Below are 11,915 nucleotides of genomic sequence, written 5' to 3' on the forward strand. Positions count from 1 at the left end.
CCTCCTTGGGGACGAGCTGGTTCTCCTCGCTGGGCACCATGGTCGGTGGTGCGGCGCTGGGCCCCAGCAGGGAAAGCCGAACGTCGTCGCCGTCGTCAGCAGCGGGAGGCGGAGAGACGCCGCCGGCTCATCCTCCTTCGCCACCGCCCCAGCCGACGAAGGCTCCCACCCCTCCGCCAGTGCCAATCAATGAGAAAATGGCCGACGTCCGCGCTCTCGCGAGAGTTGGAAGGCCCGGCCTCAGCCCCCAGCGGCCCGGCCGGGTCGCGGAGGTGGTCTGTGCGTGTCGGTGGGGCTCACGCCCTCGCTGGGCGACAGTTTCGTGCGGCGGTCTTCACACAGCCTCTTACCGAGTCCGGGGCTCGCCCCGTGGCAGTGCACAACCTCCACTGGAAACCGAAGGGCAGAGCCCGCCCCGAGCGCCCCCTGCTCTGGGAGATCTCACAGTCCTTTCTGTCTGTTGGGGCGAGAACGGAAAATATTGTGTGCGAGGAAGCCGCTGTCGTTCCTTTCTCAGCTCTGCTCGCTTTGGGGCAGGTGTTTATTGCTCTCCCCTGACTTCCAGCGCACGTGAGAAAGTAGCAAAGGATTAAACTGTGCTGGAAGGACGGGCAGCTGCGCACTGCCCGGCTTCACACCTTGTGGCACGTGTGCCAGGGGTTCGGTAACGGCTGCGGGGGGGTCCTCGCGACCCTCGTGAGGGAGAGACCCCGACCGTTGGGCGGGAGCTTCTCGCGCCGCGCGCCCCTACGCTCGCAGTAGTAATGGGGGCCGGGCAGTCAGAAGGAGGCTGTGCCGGCTGTGTCCTGACTTTAAGTCAAGTTTTTCGCTTCGTTTTACTTTCTCTTGTATACTTTTGGGGTAATCTGCCCGTTCTTGAATGTGCGAATTGAAAAAGGAGCCAGCTAGGCTTGTCCTCAAAAACATGTCACACTGTGGGTACCTGAAGTATGTTCACGTCAGTGTAAAGTGTGTAAATTGAGGGACAACATTCCGTTTTCAAATAGAGTATTTCTGTTGCATCAGTTAATTGTTGTACTCAGTGAAAAGGTATCAGTTTCTCTGTCTTAGGCACTCAAAAAAATCAAATACTAATCCATAGAATTACTGAAATGCATATTGCAAGGAACATAATTGCGCTGTTTTGTCTACTTGACTGTGTAATAGTGAGAAACACTTTAGTTGGCTAATGAAGATTAGTAACTGATAGATGGATGGACTTCCTTTGTGGAAATACTTTTCTCATTATTTTAGTGTCCTCTTGTGGAAAAGTACAGAATTGAGGATGCTTTTAGGGTTTGTGCCCAATAAACTTTTTGAACAGTGCTTCAAAGTCATCATTTCTTTGAACAGCAACCTTAATATTTTTATTTTCATCTTGCCAATTTGTGGTGGTAGATGCCACACCTCACAGTTTTTATAAATAACGTTCCTGGAAATCAGCACAAAAATCCCTTTGAAAATAGTATAAAACAGTTTTTCAGCATGTTCTTGAAGTGTTCGTGATTGCATAACTTTACAGGGTCAACTTTATACAGTAGAGGTCAGTAGGACCTCTGGGAGAGCCACTCCTGCCATCTGGATTTAAAACAGTTAGCACTTTGCAGCCTCTTATCCCATTGAGACACCTGAGCACTAATAAGATGAAATCAGGTACCAGTACAAGAATATGTGAATCCCTTGCTTTTAAGGATACCCACTGTTAGAACAGGGTTGCATAGGCAGGGCTGCCCTTTACAAGTGGGGAAAAACGTGGAATAGTTGTGTGGTTTTATTTTTTGTTTGTTTGTTTGTTTTGTAGGAAAGTTTAGAATTAATGAAATCCTGTCTTCTGGAGAATAATAGTTGTTTTTTTTTTTAAATTTAATATTAGTTCTATTGCTGATTAGTTTGTTTTTTTTAGCTTTTTTGGGAGGGGGGGAAGGATTTTTGCAAGGATCTCAGTGGGTGAAAAAGTTAGAATTGCTGGAAAAAGAAAAAAAAGGTAGAGTTATCAACAACTGTCAGTATCTGGAGAAGCACTGCCTTCTGGTCATCTTCTATTTTCCAGTGGTATCCAGAGATCCACGAGATTAGTAAGCAACATGGGATGAAGAGCCAGAATGGAGACAAGCTTCCAACAGAAGGTGATAAAATCATTAGAGCATTGGGTGGCACCAGCAATGGTATGTGACCATGATTGATAAGGCTGCTGTTACTTTTTTGTCTGTAAGTGTCTCTTTTCTTTAACAGACCAAAACTTCTGGAGGTTTTGTTTGTTTGTTTGTTTTTTGTTTGTTTTTTCCTGAAGCATTGTGATCTTACAGGGTTTTTTCTTAGACTTTGAGTTTAACAATGGGCAAAGCCATGGGACTCAGTGAGTACAGTGAAAGTATATTGATCTGTTGGGGTAAAATATTAGTAATCACAAACATGTCTAAAAACGTGTAATCACAAATGTGTAAAAGTTTTTGTTTTATGAAGAAATCTATTAGATTCCATTGTCTGCCTTTAAAATTGTACCAAAAACTGTAGCTAATGCAGGATGTGTACATGAAACATCAACTTCTGTTGAAGATATTTCTGTACATCTTCAACAAAGTAATAATCTCCAGTTAATAATTAAATCTTGAGGAGCTTTTGTAATTTGATTATGTTGCAGTATCTAATCTCTTTACATGAGCTTTATTAAGAGACATCTTCATAATTCAAGCTTGAGAATCCTAGTCTTTTAGACTGTTTTAACATGCTACAGGTTTAACTTGTCTTTAGTACAAAAGAAAAAATTGATATCTCTAAGCTATAAACATTATGCTAGATTTGTGATCACAAATGAATTACTTAAGTTATTACTTGTCAAATCATTGTTCAGAGATGTATTAGTGGGAGTCACAGGCAGTCAGATTTCAGTTAGTGGCAGTTTACTAGTTTTAATCAATACAGTACTTTAGTGCAAATGCTGGGTCAGGGCCTGAAGCAGTGATTGAGCAGCTGGTGGGAAGGCAGGGCCAACCCAGGGGAGCTCAGATGCATGCAGCGCATCTGAGTGACCGGAACGGATGGGGTCAGGATCCACACCTTCTCAGACCTCATTTAAGCATTGGCACTGGAGGTGGGGGTATCTCTTGTTGGAAATCCCTGCTTACTCTAGGCCTTCCTGAGGTAAGTAGCTTGCTTCCTTTGTTTTTGCATCTGTGGTTGCTGTGTTTGGGCTCATTCTCATTTGCTCTAGCCAAAGACTTTGCTACCCTGCTATTGTAATAGTACTTTCCATTCCATTATAGTATTACAAGTACTTATCACACTAATGCATATATTGTATTAGTTGGATTATAGTTACGTTAGATGGTAGCCATTTGTTATAAGCGATGATGAATTTTTAAATTGAACTGTGAGAACTGGCTGCTTCCTACTTCACAGCCTCTTTAAAGATTGCTTTAATCATCTTTCTGTAAGAAATCACTCCTGTATCTAGCAATTAATGAGTGATGAAGAGAGTTTTAAAAGCTAAATGGAAAGAGTATCATCCATTTACTCTTTGACACGCCCAGCTATGTGCCAAAAACTCTGGGGGTGTAAAACCTTAAGAAAGTAAGTAGGAACTGATGCTGTCTCTACCAAAGTAGTGCTATTGTGCCCCTTTCAGGTAGAAAGTCCACATAAAGAGTGTAAAGACTTTAGCAAGTCTAGTGATAGAAAGATGTGTGAAAGTTCCAGATATCACAATCTGGCTGTTCATTGCTCTGCTGATTGCTTTGTGGTTTGAGCCTTGAGTAAATTTCCTGAACAAGGTTTTGAGAGCCTTCAGACTGCCCTATTCAGTGCTTTCAATTGGGGGGGAAAAAAAATAGAAGTACAATTGGCTGTTGCTTGTATGGATGAGGGAATGAAGAAGAACAGGTGGAAGTAATAAAAGGTAAAGAAGAAATAGTTAAAATTTTTTTGTATCCTTTAGAGGTTTTTCTACTGAATTTCCATTTCTTTGATTCTAGCTCTCTAAATACAAAGCAGTCCAGGAAGAGGCTAAAGGGCAAACTTCTTTGTAAAGGGCATGCTGACTGCACTTGAACCTCTTCTGTTGTTAGAATGAGGCTTTTATATTTTAGTATTTTTTATTGTTGCTATTATTTTTTCAATATTTTGAGGCTTGAGGAGGAATTAAAGTAGATATAAAGTGTCTTCAAATAATTTTATATGGTCATTAGTCTCGCTATCTAAGGAAACACATGAAGAATTTTAGCAAGTAACATCTATTTCTTAGAGTTGAGAATGCTGTGGAAAATATAAACTTCAAAAGGGAGACTTGCTATGGAAAAAGTCCTCTTTCCCTTCAGAAAGAAGGGAAGATGGTTTTGTGTCTAGGAAGTGAGTAGGCAAGTAGCTTTCTAAAGTTAAACTTCACAACATAAAGAAGTTCAGTTTTAAATTCAGTACTAAATACTATATTGTGCTGTTATTAAATAGTGTGTTTTTCTGTAGTCTGTATAAGCATGCATCTACTTTTGTCCTCTGACACTAACTCAGGCCAAGACTTTCTTAATAAAACTAGTAGGGGATGGTTTTAATAAATTATTAATCAGAATACAACACATACTGACATCTTGTTAAAGATTATCTTCTTTTTCTGGTTTCAAGACACTGAGTTTTGAGATAGTAGGTTAGGATATTCATTTTCTTTTCCATGATAGCATTAATCTTATTTGTGAATTCCCAAATGAGTTTGAAATAGCAGTTGCAAAGAGAAATAAAAATCCACAGAGAATTTTGCATGACCATGATTCCTTTATTAATGCTAGTTTTTTTTTTTTTTTTATCAGCATGACCTTTCAACGCTATGTGCTTAAAGCTACGGAATACTTCGGAACATTCTTGGTCAGAAGCAAACACAGTTCCAGAGTGATTGACCTCTTGCACTTGTGAAAACCTTCCTGGTGTTACTAGCAGTAAAACACATGCAATAATAGGATGATTTTCCCCTTCAGGCTTTGGGAACAGATGTAAGCTGGAATCATGTAGCATTTGAGGGATCCAACAAATCTTGCACTGACTTGCTGACTTAGGCTTGTGGCCAGCTCTTCTATTTAAAATGTGCAGTAGATAGGAAATCTGTGGTCTATTTAAATGTATGAGACAAAACACACTCAATACAACCTTTCTGGAATCTGGGCTGGTATGGTGTTAGCCTGCCTCTATAGCCATAGAGGAGAAGGCATCTCTCTGCGCAGCACCTTAACAAAGGCTTATGTACGAAAAGGAGAGTTGCATTGAATGCATACCATGATGGTAATGTCAGTCACTGACATGGTTCAGTTATGTCAGAGGCTTAAAAAAAAAAAAAAAAAAGACTCAGTGACATAGGCACTATTGAATTAACACTTGTTGTACATGAGTCACCATGAGTGTGCAGAGGCTGCACTAAGTAGTACAATGTAATATGCAAAAATAAGTAGCTTAGCTTTACATGGAGCTGCCCTCTGTGGATGCTCAAAGTATTTGTACCTGCCCTTGGGCCCAGGAGAGTTGAATAGTTCAGGTTTGTTTTAAGGATTTCCAGTGACCCCTCAGTCTAATTCTGGTGATGTTTACTGTTACTGGCAAGTGCTAATTATACTAGTTACAGCTCTTCGGGCAATGCTCAGTGAGCACACTTTTCTCATCCAGGACTGAAGATCTAGGTGGCTTCTGCTTGGGTGAAACACTTTCTTCACCCTTTGATTGTGAGGTTCTATGGCTATCAGTGTGCAGCAATAGCTCATAGCTGTGTGGGCCTTACCCTCTGGGGTGGGAAGAAACTTTTTTTTTTTTTGTCTGAGTTGTTTAATAACTGATATAGTATTTCAGGGAGTGAGAACAGGGCTCCTTCCTGTCCCATCAGAGGAGGATGTGTGTCTGCAGCTCTGTGTCTTTTTGCAGAGTAAATATCAAATCTCTGCAGCTGGAGCATCTTGCAGTGTGTCCCTAATGCAGCTATTATATCATACATGCACAGCTGTTGGGAGACTTGGTCTGAAGACTGTGGTTTGCTCTGTTCCTTCCAGCTCAGTTTTGTCCTTGTTTTACAGTAGGCTGACCCCTGAATGCCTTCAGTTTTCTGGGGCTTTAAGGCCTGTCTGTTGTGGGAGTTAGTCAACTTTTTTGCATGAGCTAATGTAGCTTTACCTTTGGCAACAGCAGAGGGAGCTGCCAGAGGTCTTGTATAGTATTTAAAATGTCAGCTGCCTGCCATGAGCACCTGCCAGGACTACTCTGGCAGAGTCAATGTTAGTGTGGACACAGCATGAGTCAGACTGGACAGGAACTTGTACACAGAGTATCCTGAGACTGGTAAAACACCTTTTGAAATTTCCCACCAAGTTATCTCCTGTGTTGCTCAGGTAATATATGTGGAAAGACTGCTGGCTCTTGACTGACCCAGAATCACAGGCTGTTCTGCATTCAGACTTGAATGTAAGTAGTGTTTCAGCGTGGGGTCTACATTCATAAAATAGTGCTGTGAATCTGGTAGTTTTCCTAAGTGAAAGGTTAAAGCTAAGTGGTAGGCAGTGAGTCTTAGGAATGTAGTTTCTTAAAAACCATCTAATGGAATCACAGAATGTCAGGGATTGGAAGCTATCTCAAAAGATCATATAATCCAATCCCACTGCTGTAGCAGAAAGATCTAAGTTAGGTCACACAGGAACACATCTTCACATAGCTCTTTAATGTTTTTATTGACCATTTCTTTTAAATGCATAATAAGTCTGGGCTGATGGTTTATGTGGGAAGACAATAAAAAAAGGTACCTACTGTCCATCACTGCCTTTGTAAGATGCTGCCTTTAGAGTGCAGGTATGTTTCCTCAACATTTGGATCAGAAAGTTTGGTTGCAGAACTGATTCTAATTGCATACATGTTCATGCTTATTCAGATCTTTGATTTGCTGATAGCACAGGATGTAAATTTTCTATACCGTTACTTCTTTGCAATTAATGGTGGCAATTGGTGTAACTTAGGTACGTGCCCACTTGTGTTTCACCTTTAATTTATGCCAGGTTTGTTAAGCGAGCCTGATGGATAGAGATAAATCCCAAGTTTGAAGTATTTCCAAATCAATTCATGGGACCTAACTCTTCAGCAGAGGGTTCTTTTACACAACAGTGTTAAAGGAAGAGAGTTCACTGGCGTTTTGTTTGTCTGGTGAGTAATGTGGTGTTCATCTGCAGAATGCAGGGATGTGTGAATTGGAATGATCTATGCCAGAGTAACTAATGCAGTAGTTGCCACAAGTTTTCCTTATGAAATGAATCTATGCCCTTCCAGACACAGGAAGTGTGCATCTTTCATGCCCTTAGCAAATAGGCAGTTTTTGTACTCCTTTTAATGATGGAAGACTTGGATAAAGATGACCAAATCAGTTTTAAAATATTGAAAGATATTTAGAATTGCATTATTGATACTTCCAGTGACAGAAACACTGGAAATCAAATTCCAAATATACTGGTAGACAATACTATTGCAAGCAAAAGAGTGAGTCAAAAACATACGTGGATGTGTTGATGTTCTAGTTTTGCTATCAAGGAAAACTTGCGCAAGCTGTAATGTCCAGATTTTGTTCTGTATCCAAGATCTGGAATGTATTGTGCTTGATTTTTCCAAAGACAGGCTGAAACTGTGGTGACTTTTTTAATCTCCCTGTATTCCCATGTTATTCATGCTTATGTCTGAGTTAATTCAGGATTGTGTTATTAGAGTTTGTTTCAGGATTGAAGAGGTTAATGAAGCTTGAACTACCTCATGCTGACATTCATGTTCTTGTCAGCCTCAAGATTCTTGTAATTGTCTGCAATCACAAACAAGTCAGAGAGCTGAAATAAGATTAAACAAATTTTAGAGTTCCTTCTTTATACCACTCAGCAGTTATGGCAATGCCTCTTCTGAAAGTTGAAGGGACAGCTGTTAATAGTTTACCAACATTTCCTATGTTCAAATGAATAAAAATGCTCATAAAAACATGTTTTGAAGTTGTTTTAATGATTTAATATTTTAGAAATAAGAAAATTGCAGCAGAAGAAGCAACTCTCAACACCTGACTGCTAGCTGAGTTTCACTTCTGTGGCTGCTTAGGCCAAGGCTTTCCCTTAGGCTGTTTTTTAGATTCAGGCAGCAATAGAATTTGGATAAATTTCGGACTAATTACAAGTCACTTCTGGTGTACTGGCTACTTCAAATATGTAATGTAGTTGAGAATAATGTCATTCATTGTGTTTGAATTACCTGATGACTTTTTTGTAGGCAATTTATGTTGCGCAACAGTGTTTACATAAAATGTTTCAATCACAGAATTAGCTTGGTAACAGTGCAGCATGAGGAGATCTTGTTAAAATCATAATACCTGTGGGATGTTGACAGGCAGAGCTAAGGAACTGGACATGAAACTAAAAAAAAACAAGCCAGTGCTTTTTACAGAGTGCTCACTGTGTGCAAAGTCAGGAGATGTGCGAAGCATGACTTCAAATACATGGTTATTTTCTTTGGTTATGTTCTATTCTTGATAGTTTGCTTGTAGATGTTATGTTAGCCTGTCACTGTTAATTTTGTGTTTAATGCATTTGAGTTTTGCTGCAAACTTAAATCTCATAAATAGCTGACGAATATGATTTTAAACCATCAATTTTCATTCCATTATTGTGCATTTTCTTACATTTAGGGTGAGAAAGGGAATGCTTTTACTTGCACTGCTTTTTATTAACAACGTCTAATGCTCTTGAGCAAACATTTTGTCAACTGAAATGTCTAAACTTACAGTTGTATTGTTTGCCCATCCTGAGGTACTGTATGAATGAATGCTGCTATTTTGAACCTCAAGTGGGAGATCTTTTTTAGCACTGAAAGTAACTCATGCAATCTTTTCTATAGCAAACAAGATGCATCTGTGTGTTGAAAGAAACTAGATACTGAGATTCTGTGATGAAATGTTCTCATGTCATTTTGCTTCTTTGAGTTTATAACATACTTTAGTCTTGTTTAAAAAAAAAAGCAAAATCTTTTTTTTCTTGAGCAGAATTAGACCTTCTTTTATTATGATCCAAAAAGGTTTAATGTCAATACATTAATGTCTCTATGTGCAGCGAGTCTATTTTTATTTTACTAGTTAATATTAGTATGAAGTAAAGCTGTTTCTGCTGCCTTTCTTCATCTCAGCAGTCTTTTTGCTTCTGAGAAAACTGAGCGTAATGTGCTGAATCACATGGGCAGCTTTAGGTGTCAGATGCCTTGCAGACAGAAGGTTCTTGATTCTGCTGCAAGCTATTTTGGTAGTAGAATCAGAGTTTTGAGAAGAGCAGGAAATTAGATAAGGATGTCAGTAGGCAAATGTAGAAGTTGAAACTCTTGTCTTCTTGTCTCACTGCAACCCTCAAAAAGCACCCCTCCCACTTCTCCTGTGCTCTAGAGCACAGTTTCAGTTTTCCCAAGGGTCTTTGAACAGGGATACTTGTGATGAAAGGAGCCATGCATCTAAGTGTAATATGACATTAACATGGGGGAGGGAAATTAGTCAGTGTGAGCGTGTGCAGTGCATACAGCACTCTTTCTGTTCATTAGGTAGGGAAAGACTTGCAAATTGCCTCTAATTGTGGCTAGACCTCAGTTTGTCTCGCAGAATTAGAACAAGTGAAAATAATACAGAAATTGTGGATCCTTGTAATGGTTTTGCATTTCTTCAAGGCATTTGTAAACATTTGGATCCACTAAATGATATCTTTCTGTGAGTCTCTTGTTTTCCCGAGAAAAAGGAAAATCATGTTTTCACCAAGTCAGATAACTAATGGATTAAATTATAATCAGACACCGCTTAATTCATTTTGTTTCTTTATGGTGAAAGATGATTCAGATGGTGAATTTTCTAGAATGCCATGTATGAATTCAGTGCCAGAAAACAGGAGGGGGAAAAAAAACACCAGTAAATTAGTAACACTAAAACATCCTTGTTGTTCTTCGCTGAGTAAACTAAGAGGAATGTAGTTACGTGTGTTTACTGGAAGATGGTAAGACTGCCTTCTTTCAGTGCAGTAGAATGTAGTGAGTGGGTTGAAAATAAGTACACTCATACTGAAATTATTACAGCTTTAACAGAGATGAAGAATGCTTGATTTACATCTTTGAGGTCTGTGTTTTGTCTGTATTTATTGGTATTACATCTGTATCTGCTTCTGCACAATAATGCACTCATATCTCTGCTCCTTTCTGCATTGTCAGCTTATTAAGATGTGCTAGTAGAGCAAACCTCTTCTGAGATGAGTATACTTTAAGTTCTTAGCTGAAGAACAAGGCCAACGATTATGTTTTAGTTTACACTAAAGTTCTGCAACTAGAAAGAAAGGTCAAATAAATAGGAAAAGATCTAGTCAACACTAAAAACTGTTTTGCTGTTCTTCTATGATACTGTAGGAGTTGTCCTTGGTTTTGTGTCATGTATACATCTTGGGTATCTTTGAAGTCATGGAATAACTTATTCTAGACTATACCTAGATCCAATCTTTTGTTCTTTTCAAGGTCTACCTGAAAGTCTGCATTTCTGTGTAGCTGGAGTGTTTTGGCTTCCCTGAGAAAGGAGAATAAGACAAAGTTGACCTAAATTAAACTTGATTGGATTTAGTTTAATCTTTTGGATATGAAAAATTTCTTACTATTTAAAAAAAAACAACAACACTATTTAATCCAAGAATAACAAAGGTATTATAAAAGTTTTGTACTTCTTTGTCTTCTATTTCTGTGACATTAGTATTTTTCATTAAAAATTCATATTAACTTTGAATTTCAACATTGCAGCTATTTAAATAAAATTTAATAATAAATTATAATATTACTGTATGTTTTCTACTAAGGAATGTTTTCTGTGAAGCCATCTATAAACTTGAAACTTTTTTTTTTTTTAACCACAGAGGATGCTATCATTCTCCGTCCGGCAATCAGCACCACCCATATTTTTTTAATGTTCTGTTCATACATAAGGCATAGCTCCAACAGAGCAGTGATAATGGAAGAGCAGCTTAACTTTGCCTTCTCTCTTTTCTAGGTACTAGTGAAATACTTGGGATGCTTGACTTATTCTGAGGACCTCATTTTTCAGATAAGACACTTGTATTTCCTAGTGTCTGACTTACGACTAGATCTGAAAGTGCCAAATATTCAAGAAAGGCTAAAGTATTAAAATACTATTTGTTCAGTTTGTAAAATAGAGTAATTTCAGTTTCATATTTATATAGATCTGTGAGATTCAGTGTTGCTGGTGAAAAGAAAATCATGTACTTGCTATTAATAACAGATGTGGGGGGGCAACATGGGGTTTCAGATGAAGGAGCAACTAGGAATCACAGAATCACAGAATTGTAGGGGTTGGAAGGGACCTCTAGAGATCATCGAGACCAACCCCCCTGCCAAAGCAGGTTCCCTACACCAGGTCGCACAGGTAGGCATCCAGGTGAGACTTGAATATCTCCAGAGAAGGAGACTCCACAACCTCCCTGGGCAGCCTGTTCCAGTGCTCCGTCACCCTCACCGTGAAGAAGTTCTTACGCACATTCGTGTGAAACTTCCTATGCTGCAGCTTATGTCCGTTTCCCTTCGTCCTGTCTCCACGTACCACTGAAAAGAGACTGGCCTCACCGCTATGGCCGCCACACCTCAGATATTTATAACCTGGATCAGGTCCCCTCTCAGTCGTCTTTTCTCAAGGCTAAACAGACCCAGTTCACTTAGCCTTTCTTCATAGGGGAGATGCTCCAGGCCCTTCACCATCTTTGTGGCCCTCCGCTGGACTCTTTCCAAGAGATCCCTGTCTTTTTTGAACTGGGGAGCCCAGAATTGGACACAGTACTCCAGATGAGGCCTTACCAGGGCAGAGTAGAGGGGGAGGATCACCTCCCTCGACCTGCTGGACACGCTCTTTTTAATGC

At 39.7% G+C, this 11,915-nt stretch overlaps 1 protein-coding gene and 1 long non-coding RNA gene across 3 annotated transcripts in view; both read left to right on the plus strand.

Annotated features, from left to right (window-relative positions):
- Positions 1-73: 73 nt before the first annotated feature.
- Positions 74-5,322, plus strand: LOC109367662. 2 transcript variants are annotated; one of them, XR_004159822.1, is made up of 3 exons: positions 74-1,653; positions 2,051-2,165; positions 4,797-5,322. It is a non-coding gene; the product is annotated as an uncharacterized LOC109367662 (long non-coding RNA). The 2 variants fall into 2 exon arrangements; XR_004159821.1 differs by having other exon boundaries at positions 74-2,165.
- A 1,546-nt stretch (positions 5,323-6,868) lies between these two features.
- The window catches only part of DKK3 (dickkopf WNT signaling pathway inhibitor 3), an 8,462-nt gene continuing 3,415 nt past the window's right edge, over positions 6,869-11,915 (plus strand). The window contains exon 1 of the mRNA XM_031553366.1: positions 6,869-6,971. Coding sequence (XP_031409226.1) covers positions 6,869-6,971 — 103 coding nt within the window. The remainder of the gene's footprint in view (positions 6,972-11,915) is intronic.

The sequence above is a fragment of the Meleagris gallopavo genome, chromosome 5, assembly GCF_000146605.3.
Source record: "Meleagris gallopavo isolate NT-WF06-2002-E0010 breed Aviagen turkey brand Nicholas breeding stock chromosome 5, Turkey_5.1, whole genome shotgun sequence".
In the NCBI taxonomy this organism is placed as follows: domain Eukaryota; kingdom Metazoa; phylum Chordata; class Aves; order Galliformes; family Phasianidae; genus Meleagris; species Meleagris gallopavo.